This window comes from Dipodomys ordii, unplaced genomic scaffold (assembly GCF_000151885.1).
Source record: "Dipodomys ordii isolate 6190 unplaced genomic scaffold, Dord_2.0 Scaffold19, whole genome shotgun sequence".
NCBI classification, from domain to species: domain Eukaryota; kingdom Metazoa; phylum Chordata; class Mammalia; order Rodentia; family Heteromyidae; genus Dipodomys; species Dipodomys ordii.
This window is the reverse complement of record NW_012267235.1, coordinates 12,280,769-12,291,368: the sequence shown is the minus strand read 5'-3', so window position 1 is coordinate 12,291,368 and position 10,600 is coordinate 12,280,769. Positions and strand designations below refer to the sequence as shown.

General features: G+C 51.5%; 2 protein-coding genes across 4 annotated transcripts in view; one reads left to right on the top strand and one right to left on the bottom strand.

Moving 5' to 3' along the window:
• The window catches only part of Acadvl (acyl-CoA dehydrogenase, very long chain), a 6,130-nt gene extending 3,188 nt beyond the window's left edge, over positions 1-2,942 (top strand). The window contains exons 10-20 of the mRNA XM_013013337.1: positions 323-521; positions 796-900; positions 1,335-1,421; positions 1,506-1,568; positions 1,657-1,758; positions 1,851-1,948; positions 2,023-2,095; positions 2,180-2,252; positions 2,357-2,429; positions 2,513-2,588; positions 2,661-2,942. Coding sequence (XP_012868791.1) covers positions 323-521; positions 796-900; positions 1,335-1,421; positions 1,506-1,568; positions 1,657-1,758; positions 1,851-1,948; positions 2,023-2,095; positions 2,180-2,252; positions 2,357-2,429; positions 2,513-2,588; positions 2,661-2,801 — 1,090 coding nt within the window. The 3' untranslated portion in view covers positions 2,802-2,942. The remainder of the gene's footprint in view (positions 1-322; positions 522-795; positions 901-1,334; positions 1,422-1,505; positions 1,569-1,656; positions 1,759-1,850; positions 1,949-2,022; positions 2,096-2,179; positions 2,253-2,356; positions 2,430-2,512; positions 2,589-2,660) is intronic.
• Positions 2,943-3,027: 85 nt separating this feature from the next.
• Positions 3,028-10,600, bottom strand: part of Dvl2 (dishevelled segment polarity protein 2) — a 9,696-nt gene continuing 2,123 nt past the window's right edge. Inside the window, exons 2-15 of one of the 3 annotated variants that reach the window (XM_013013336.1) lie at positions 9,177-9,246; positions 8,754-8,899; positions 8,509-8,618; positions 8,249-8,384; positions 8,007-8,097; positions 7,815-7,884; positions 7,590-7,729; positions 7,430-7,506; positions 5,927-5,994; positions 5,598-5,726; positions 5,360-5,491; positions 4,821-5,000; positions 4,184-4,402; positions 3,028-4,040 (exon numbers count right to left, since the gene is read on the bottom strand). In XM_013013336.1, coding sequence (XP_012868790.1) covers positions 3,592-4,040; positions 4,184-4,402; positions 4,821-5,000; positions 5,360-5,491; positions 5,598-5,726; positions 5,927-5,994; positions 7,430-7,506; positions 7,590-7,729; positions 7,815-7,884; positions 8,007-8,097; positions 8,249-8,384; positions 8,509-8,618; positions 8,754-8,899; positions 9,177-9,246 — 2,017 coding nt within the window. In that variant the 3' untranslated portion in view covers positions 3,028-3,591. Of the gene's footprint in view, positions 4,041-4,183; positions 4,403-4,820; positions 5,001-5,359; positions 5,492-5,573; positions 5,727-5,926; positions 5,995-7,429; positions 7,507-7,589; positions 7,730-7,814; positions 7,885-8,006; positions 8,098-8,248; positions 8,385-8,508; positions 8,619-8,753; positions 8,900-9,176; positions 9,247-10,600 lie in introns of all 3 variants that reach the window. The other 2 variants (XM_013013334.1, XM_013013335.1) reach the window with 2 other exon arrangements.

The following is a 10,600-nucleotide window of genomic DNA, read 5'->3' as shown; positions in this document are numbered from 1 at the left end:
AAAAAAAAAAAAGAAATGGAGGGAAGTGGGGTGCCGGTGGCTCACACCTGTAATTCTAGCTACTCAGGAGGCTGAGATCTGAGGATCACAGTTCAAAGCCAGCCTAGGCAAGAAAATCCATGAGACTCTTATCTACAATAAACCACCAGAAAACTGGAAGTGGCGCTGTGGCTCAAGTGGTAGAGCGCTTGCCTTAAGCTGAAGAGCTGAGGGACAGCGCCCAAGCCCAGAGTTCAAGCCCCATGACCAACAAAAAAGGAAGAAAAGAAAGAAGGAAACATGGCAATCATGTTTTCACCTTGACTTTCCTGCCCTATCACAGTGGACCTCCAGAAAAGAAGATGGGCATCAAGGCCTCAAACACTACAGAGGTGTACTTTGATGGAGTTCGGGTGCCATCAGAGAATGTACTGGGTGAGGTTGGGGGTGGCTTCAAGGTCGCCATGTACATCCTCAACAATGGAAGGTTTGGGATGGCTGCAACACTGGCTGGCACCATGAAAGCCATCATTGCCAAGGCGGTGCGTATCCTGAGTATATTCAGACCTAAGTCCAAAGCTGGCCTAAGCAAATCATGTTGTCCCCCTTTCCATGTGTCCCTGTTCCCTTGCAGGCACACTCCACTTTAGAGACCCCTCCCCTCCTGGCAGCTCCAGACCTGCTAGCTTAGGTCTCCAGCAGGTGTGGACTTAACTCTTAGTTGTTGCCAAAGCCCATTCCTCCAGTCTAATCCCAGCCCCCACCTAGACAAGACTACAGACCCATAGTAGGATGGATTTGTATGCTCTCTTCCAGGTAGACCATGCTGCTAATCGTACCCAGTTTGGGGACAAAATTCACAACTTTGGGCTGATCCAGGAAAAGCTGGCTCGGATGGCTATGCTCCAGTATGTGACTGAGGTGAGGGGACGCCAATGCCTCTCTTTAGAGCCATGTGGGGCTTTCTTCAGGGTCGGGTCAGACTACAACTCCCAGCAGCACCTGGGGCAGTGGGTCTCCAGCTTTACACCAATGCCCTAGGGGATGCGGGGAGGCATAGTCAGTCCAGCTTCTGTAAAGGAGGTAATGCTGTTCCACTGAGGTGCTTCCCAAAGATACTGAAAGTTCATCTACTCCATCCTCACTCATCTCCTTCCCTTTTTAAGAAGTCCAATGTTCAGAAGCCCCTGGTGTACCATGTCAGAGGACCACATATTTAGATGTACTTAACCATAGAGTTAGAAGGTGAATGCAATGGGCCCTGGGGGATGAGATCAGACCTGGTCTTGAAGATTTGGGTGTCTGACACAGCCCTTTACAATTTTCTTTCCCATGTCCCAACCATACCACCTCAGTCCATGGCTTACATGCTGAGTGCCAACATGGACCAAGGATCCACAGATTTCCAGATTGAGGCTGCCATCAGCAAAATCTTTAGCTCGGTAAGGACTCTGACATGATAGGAGGGAGAGTCTGGTTTGACAGCTCAGCCCCCAAACCAATTTCATCTGGCATTTTGTCCCTAGGAGGCTGCCTGGAAAGTGACAGACGAGTGCATCCAAATCATGGGTGGCATGGGCTTCATGAAGGTGCAGGCGGGTCTTTGGCAGGGGCAGCTGGGTGGAGCAGACGTGCTCATCTCAGCAGAGGCTCACGATGTGTCTTCCCCTGTGCTAGGAGCCTGGGGTAGAGCGCGTGCTCCGAGATACTCGCATCTTCCGGATTTTCGAGGGAACAAATGACATTCTTCGGCTGTTTGTGGCTCTTCAGGGCTGTATGGTAAGGAAGGGAAACGGGGAGAACAGATGGGATTACGGTAAACAGCTGGGGATCACAGGGATTCCTGATTGTTCCACCCTTCTGCCCTACAGGACAAAGGCAAGGAACTCTCTGGGCTTGGCAATGCCCTAAAGAATCCTTTTGGGAATGCTGGCCTCCTCCTAGGAGAGGCAGGGAAACAGCTGAGGCGGTAAGTTCAGGGGACAGGCCAGGGGAGGGCAGGATGGTAGCGTGTAGCAACCTTTTCTTCCCTCTTCTTCCCAGGCGGGCAGGGCTGGGCAGTGGCCTGAGTCTCAGTGGAGTTATCCACCCGGAGTTAAGTCAGAGTGGTGAGTTGGTGAGTAGTCAGGGGTGGGGCAGAGCCTGCAGTAAGGGCTGCCATGGATGGCTCCTGAGCTACGTACCCGCCCCATCTCTTCAGGCAGTGCAGGCTTTGGAGCAGTTTGCCACTGTGGTGGAGGCCAAGCTGATAAAACATAAGAAAGGGATTGTCAGTGAGTGTGCTCTGCCTCCTACAACCCCTACCCCCTCCCCGGCCACACACACACCTATGTCCCCTCCCTCAGCTACGGCCCCATCCTCCCTATTTACCTGACAGATGAGCAGTTTCTGCTACAGCGCCTAGCCGACGGGGCCATTGACCTTTATGCCATGGTGGTGGTTCTCTCCAGGTAAGAAGGCAGGATGGAAGGCCTGAGCCACAGGGTGCTGGGCCAGGGGCACACCTCAGGGCTATCTTCTACTTCCCTGCCAGGGCCTCAAGATCTCTGAATAAGGGCTACCCTACAGCCCAGCATGAAAAAATGCTCTGTAACAGCTGGTGTATTGAGGTGAGCCTTGAGACTACCCAAGGTAGGTGGGGGCTGAAGGCACAGGCCTGATCACTTTTTCCCTCTTCCCAGGCTTCAGCTCGGATCCGGGAAAACATGGCTGCTCTGAAGTCCGACCCACGGCAGCAGGAACTCTTCCGTAACTTCAAAACCATCTCCCAGGCAATGGTGGAGCGAGGCGGTGTGGTCACCAGCAACCCCCTGGGCTTCTGAATTCTCTCAACCAGGGCCTGACCACATAGCTTCCCACCCTCCCCCCCAATCCTGGGTGCCCTTGTTTACCCTTGGAGGGGGCCTGTGTTCCCAGGATTGTGCCTGTTCACAGGAATACTTGGTGCCTCACAATACAGTTTCTAACAAGGCAAGCTTTGCTTCTGGTTCTCAGTTCTTTCCCTCTACTGTCTACCTCCCTCCCAAAGAAAGGAGCCAGAGGCTTGGGGAGTTTGCCTCTATTGCTTTATTTAGTGTTTTATACAAGTAACTAAAATAAATAGAACAAAGGCAACTACATGCCCCCCAAATACCAAATACCCCAGCTTCCTTGGACTACGATCTAGGTTACCTAACCCCCTTCTTCCTCCTGGAGTACCACTGACCCCCTTCCCTCACCCTGCACAGTACAGCACTGCCTGGGTGCCTGGAGGAGATCACATTGTGGAGTAAGAAGGGACTTAGGAGACAGGGATTCTTCATATAAAAGAGGAAATGCCTATTTAAAAAATAGTCCCCAAAATATAAGAAAAGTCTATTTTCACCCCCAAAAAGGCTTATAAAAAATAAAGCTTAAAAAACCCCAAAGGGCCCTCCCTCCTTGCCTGCCCTTGAAGGAAGGGGAAGGACCAGGCACTGCTGGTGAGAGTCACAGTGGCAATAACAACATTATGGCAGGCAGCAGCCTCTAGGCACTGTAAGGAACAATGAAGATATGATTGACAGAACAGAAGCACCAAACCAAGAGTGGCCAGGTCCATGGTACAGACCCAACACGGCCCCATAGTGGGCTCTACATCACATCTACAAAGAACTCACTGGGGTTGCCCATGGCCATGTGGAAGCTCTGGCGGCTAGCTGTCAGTTCTGGGGGCACAGAACCCAGGTCTCGGACTGGAGGGGCCCCTGGGGGCTGCACTGCTGCAGGGACAGGGGGTGGAGGTGGTGGCATCATGACCACCATCATGGGATTATAGGGGAGAGCCATGCCAGGGGGAGGGCCGTAAGGATGAAGCCCCGGATGGGCTCGGAGATTAGGAGCACCACCCGCTGAACCCCTGGATGGAGGAGGGCCCCCACTCCCAGTCCCACCAGCTTCCCCACTCCGCCGAAGGCTGCACCCCCGGCTGGAGGGCTCAGACTCACTGCCGCTGCCAGACTTGGACTCAGGGGCCCGCTCCTCAGGCCTCCCTGTCCGTCCGGCCCCCCCATCGCTTCGTGTTGACCCACTGCTCCGGCTCCCTGTGAGGGGAGATGGGATAGAACAAGTGCACGTCAACCCAGTCCTCTGGCTTTGGCAGCCCCTGTTCCCTCTAGCCTGTCCTCCCTAGCTCCCCTCCACTGTGCCCTGAGTCTCTGGCTGCACTGGTATCGGGATGACTTACCCTCACTGTGCTGACTGCTGGCACTGCCGCCCCCGTAGGCGTAAGATGAAAGCTCATGGTAGGGTGGAGGCTGGGGACTGTAGGGGTGAGGAGCTGGATATTGGTAGGAGAACGTGGGCAACAGGGGCCAAGGAGTGGCCCCAGGCAGCGGAGCCAGGGTGTCTTGGTCTGAAGCCCCACTGGAGCCATCATTGTCGTTCAGAGACAGGTTGACAAGGTCTGGAAAACATAAAGGTTAAGAGTAACAAGTCTTGGCTTTCAGAAGCCAAGCCTCCCAACAATAGAGAGAAAAATAGAGACCATTTCCCCAGAGCCACTACGACAGGGGTCAAAGAGGTTACAAGGGCTTTGACATGAACCTGCTTATAGGTTAGGGCCACCACTAACCCAATATGCTTTTGTGGGACTCAGCAAGAGGTGCCCTTTTTGCCCTACCCCAGGGAACACAGTTCTGCAGCCAGTATACGGCTTATTCAGCAGAATTTGGTTGTCTATCAGCCACCCTGGTCCCATCCTTGGCCAGTACAGGACACACTACCATGATCATCAATGACAGCCCTGGCTGTAAGTCCAGTTGTTATAGAAGCAGGACAAGGTAGACCGATTTGCTCTCCTAGGGCCAGGGCTGGGGACTTACAACTCTCACAGCCACCACTGAGGTCCCCGAAGACGTAATAGCATTGCTCAGAGAAGGTGATCTTGTTCACAGTGTGTCGGATGAGACCCGCCTTCAGCAGCCCACTAGCGTACTTGCGGGCTTCTCGACGCTCAGGAAAGCCCTCCACATGATGATAGAGCCAGTCGACCACATCTGAGCCTGAAATCACCCACAGTGGGAAAAGGCCTCCGATTCCATTTACTTATTTTTTGACAGTCCTGGGGCTTGAACTCAGGGCCTGGGCACTGTCTCTGAGCCTCTCTGTGCCTCAATGCTAGTAGCTCTCTACCACTTGCACTACAGTGTCACTTCTGGCTTTTTCTGCTGTTTATGAGGAATGGAACCCAGGGCTTCATGCAAGCTAGGCAAGTACTCTACCACCACTAAGCCACATTCCCACCCACCAAAGGCCTCAGATTCTCCTCCCAATATCCACCTTTACCCCTGCCTGCACCAGGGGTGCACCAGGGGTCGCTTCCTCTCCTTCCCATGCCACACTGCACAGGGCCCAGCAGTACCCAGAAAGGCATTGGGGATGGTGATCTTGAGCCACATGCGGTCCCGAACTTCCAACCCAGATTCTGGAGCTGCCATTGCTTTGGTCACAGATGCCATGTCCATATGGATGGAGAGACCCCGGCCCTCACAGCCTGACAGAGGAGACAATAGAGAATGAGAGAAAGGGTCCACTGGCACAGGGTTAACAGGGAAGATCACACTTGGCCAGTCTACCAGAAAGTTGGGCTGGGGGTTCACCATCAGGAAGAGAGGATCCAGATGTAATAGTGCTCATGGATGATGAGCCTGGATAGGCTGGGAAGGTGCCAGTCAGAGCAGCAGAGTGTGACACCCAGGCAGCAGGGTCAATCGGCTGGATAGGCTCATCTGAGACAAAGATACCAAGTTAATCACTTCTCAATTTCAGGAAACCAGCTCTGTCACTCCAGAACTCAAGCCTACTGTTCTACCTCTTCCTTGAGAACCCCACCCCGCCGCAACCCATGTCCTACAGTATGAGATCCAGACCTACTTTTGGCCTCTCCACTCCCCAATCTCCTGACTTCAGACTCCTGATTATCACTTACTTCGAGGGAGAGTGAAGTAGGCCTGAGGAGAGGGATCCCAACACTTGGCAACAGTCAACACAATGGGGCTGTGGGGAAGAGAAGGCCAATCAAGACAAAGAAGAGGCCTCAAGAGGCCCAAGACTTGGGTTGGGAAGGTGGCTCAGTGGTAGAGTGCTTGCCTCGCATGCATGAGGCCCTGAGTTCGATTCCTCAACACAACATAAGCAGAAAAAAAAAAAAAGCCAGAAGTGGCGTTGTGGCTCAAGTGGCAGAGTTCTAGCCTTAAGCTGAAGATCTGAAGGACAGCGCCCAGGTCAAGAGGTAAGGCCCTACAACCAAACAAACAAAAAAAGAAAGAGGGCCAAGGCTTGGCATTAGAATGGACTAAGAGACAGAGAAGGAAAAGTACATACATGGCTGGGCCACAGAAAGGGGGAGAGGGGTCGTTGTTTATAATGTGGACAATTCACTGCTAGCTGGGTGCCGGGGGCTCATGCCTGTAATCCTAGCTACTCAAGAGGCTGAGATCTGAGGATCACGGTTCAAAGCCAGCCCAGGCAGGAAAATCCATGAGACTCTTATTTCCAGCTAACAACCAAAAAACTGGTAGTGGATCTGTGGCAAAAAGAGCTCAAGGACAGCACCCAGGCCCGGTGTTCAAGCCCACAATCAACAAAAACAAAACCAAACACATACTCCAGGAGAAGAGGAGGGAGTGCATACATGCTGTACAATTTTATTTACAGCAAATATCAGACAGGTTACACGGAAGCATGCTGTTTCAGGATTCATGCATAGTAGAAAAACCATCAAATGAAGCAAAGATGTTCTTGACCAAACAAGTCAAGAGGGGGCTAGGAAGTTGGCTCAGTGGGAGTGCTTGCCTAACATGGGTTCAATTCCTAAGCACCACATAAGCATCAAAAAGCCATAAGTGGTGCTGTTGCTCAAGTGGTAGAATGCTAGCTTGGAGCTGAAATGCTGAGGGACAGCGCCCAGGCCCAGAGTTCGGGTCCCATGACTGACCAAAAAAAAAAAAAAAAGAAGCCAAGAGGATGATTACTCTCTGGGAGGAGGAGGTTGGAAGTGAAAGAGGATAGTTGAGCAGTGGATTTTCTGAAGTATCAGCACTTTCCTGTTTCATGATCTAGGTGGTACTGATATGTGTAGTCGCACTAGTATTGTTTCATTCTACATTCCTGTGCATAATGAGTCTTATCTTGTTTATTTTTTATTTCAAAACAAGAGGTGAGGGGCTAGGAAGGTGGCTCAGTGGTAGAGCGCTTGCCTTGCATGCATGAGGCCCTGGGTTCGATTCCTCAGCACCACATAAGCAGAAAAAGCCAGAAGTGGCACTGTGGCTCAAGTGGAAGAGCGCTAGCCTTGAGCTGAAGAGCTGAGGGACAGTGCCCAGGCCGAGTTCAGGCCCCACGACCAGGACCCCCCCCCAAAAAAAAGAAACAAAACAAAAGGTGAAAGAGTCAATAGACCTAAGGACCTGAGACCAGCTCAGAGGCTCACCCAGGCTTGTGCACAATGTCTCTCAGTACCCGCACGGCATCATCATTGCTCATGTTTTCAAAGTTCATGTCATTCACCTGGAAGTAGGGGAAATGAGTCAAAGGCAGGATGGAAAGGCACTGTCCCTGACCAAGTGAGGAGAGCAGCCCACCCAGCACACCTGCAAAAGCATGTCCCCAGGTTCGATGCGCCCATCAGCTGCTACAGCTCCCCCCTTCATGATGGAACCGATGTAGATGCCTCCATCACCCCGCTCATTGCTTTGGCCCACAATGGAAATGCCCAGGAAGTTGTACTTCTCTGTGGAGGTAACCCATGTAAGAAGGAGAAGGGGGAGCCCCTGGAGACCCATGCTGCCCCTTTCCCCGGCCAGGCTCCTCCATACCCATGTTGAGCGTGACTGTGATGATGTTGAGAGACATTGTGGAATCTGTGACACTGCTGAAGGATGAGGTCTGGGGTGGAAGAAGGAAAGGAGCTGGACTGCCCTTCAATAACCTAGAAATAAGCCTGAGGCTTCTGTGTCCTAGGGACCCCCTTAAACGAAGCCCCACTTGTCCCATGAGAGCCCCCTCACCCTCTCCATGCGAGGTGGCCGCTGCTTCCTCCGCCGTCGGTGGCGCTTCAGAAGGCGGGAGGCACTGCTCTGTTCCGTGGAGCTGCTAAACCTGACAGCAGTTGGGAAAGGAAGCATTTGGAGGCTCAGATGGTTCTCATGGGGCCATGAGAAATAATGAGAGAACTGTTTGCAAGGAAGGAAAATAAAACAGAATAGGGGAATGGAGGGAAAAAAATCCTAGGAGACGAGGAGAACCATACCTACTCATGGTATCGTCCTCATCTGAATCGCCCAGGCTGGTACTCTCCAGCTCACTGGTCAGAAGGGTAGAGGAGCTCTCATACCCAGCCAGATGGCGCTCAAGCCTTGAGGGACCGCTGGGCCTGTGACCCCCAGCTACACATGAACAAGAAAATTAGCAAACAGGACTCCTGTCTTTCATATCCTCATTGAGGCTGAGGTCTGGCCCCCTTCCCAGCTCCCAACCTAACCAGCCATTCCGGGGCCTAGTCCCCCTCACCGCCATGCTCACTGCTGTCTCTCCTTCGAGGTCGTTCCCGCCTCAGTGACACTACTGACTCCGTTTCTGTCTCAGGTTCCAGATTTTCATGGCTGCTGGACACATTAGGGCTAGACAGGCAGAGAGATTTAAGTTTCCAATCCAGGTCAGTAAGGACAGCGCTCCAAACTGTCAGTCTCTCCTCCCAAAGACATGGATTCCCTCCTCATCTCCCTCCCCTGGAGTCAGGAATACAGAGGACTCACTGGAAGGACGGAGGCCTTGAGTCACCAATGCCACTGGTCCTCTCAGGTGGCAAAGGAGGTAATGGTGGGGGTGGAGGCACCAGCTCTGTCCGAGATTCATGGGTTGGGGGAGCCATTTCGGGTTGGGGATTATCTGATGACACTAGCTAGAAGAGGGCAAATGAGAAAATGTAGCTCCATTGAGATGGGGAGCATAAAAGAAGAGGCTCAAAAAAACAATTAGCAAGGGGACAGAGTCTCAGAGATCCTGGGGAAAGAACCTAGAAAAAGACTAACACCAGAAATAGAAGGCTAAGGGACTCACACTTGGCTCTTCAAGTAGGTAATGGGGCAGACAATGAAGGACACCAACTATTGGAAAGACAAGGCTATCAAAACAGACTAAAGCTCAGAGCAGCTTGGCAATGAGTCAGGGCCACTTACCCAGGATACCACCCTTCCATTGAAACAAGGCAAACGAGCACTGTCGTCTGAAATTTCTTCCTTCACCACCCTACAGACAGACACACGAGAGGTCAGCAAGGCTAGGCTAGCCATCCCCACCCTCGATCCTAGTCAACATTTCTCCCAATCTCCATCCAGTACAAGGATGTTAAGTCTCTCCTGCCCTAAGTCCTCTTTCCTTACTAAAACTATTCACTCTCACACTCATTTTCTCTTCCCAACATATCCTTAAGATTTCCTTCAGACTGATTCAATTCTTCCAGGACAATTTCAAAGGCCACCTCCCATGGTTACCCAGATGTCTAAAATACCTGTCTGACTTAGGAGTCTGGCTGGCAGTCTCCCTCCAATCCAATCCCCATACTTCACACTATCTGCCTCAAAGAGCTTTGGTCCTCATAGAAGCCCGTAGTGTTCCACTTCCCTTCTGTTTTCTTTAACTCACACCAGACAGCAGACCTAATATGTGGTCTTTGCCTGGGTAAAAACACTCATTAAGGCTGGGCACGGGTGGCTCACGCCTGTAATCCTAGCTACTCAGGAGGCTGAGATCTGAGGATCACAGTTCAAAGCCAGCCCGGGCAGGAAAATCCATGAGACTCTTATCTCCAACAAGCCAGTAGAAAACTGGAAGTGGCACTGTGGCTCAAGTGGTAGAGTGCTTGCCTTGAGCTGAAGAGCACAGGGACAGTGCCCAAACCCAGAGCTCAAGCCCCACAACCAACAAAAAAACAAAAACAACAACAACAACAAAACACTCATTAAGATGGAACAACAAAGCCAAGCACTGGTGGCTCGTGCCTGTAATCCTAGTTATTCAGGAGTCTGAGATCTAAGGATTGCAGTTCGAAGCCAGTCTGGGCAGGTAAATCCTTGAGACTAATCTCCAATTAACCACCAAAAAAAAAAAAAAAAAAAGCCAGAAGTAGAGCTGTGGATCAAGTAGTAGAATGCTAGCCTTGAGTAAAAAACCTCAGGGATAGCATCCAGGCCCTGAGTTCAAGCCCCAGAACCAATACAAACCAAAACAACACTACTAACAAAAATATCCATTAAGATGAAACAACAGTGTCTCCAAATCATCTCCAAATCACCTCTTCTTGGGAGGAAAGCTCCCAAGAAGAGAGAAGCCAGGCTTCCCATTCCCCTGTGCTTCACTTGGCACAAAACAGCCCTAAGCAAGCTCATCAGTCTAATAAATCCCAAAGCCCAACCACAAAGGATCAGTATCTCGAACAGTTTCTTGAAGTGGACTGGGTTTGTCCCTTCTTCTCACCCCTCCCCCACCCATCCAATCATTAACACAAATTCTGTTCAGCACTGTCCTGAGCACCTAGCACCATCCCTTATACTTAGTAGGCATTAACAAATACCTGTTGACTAAATGAAAAAAAAAAAAAAAA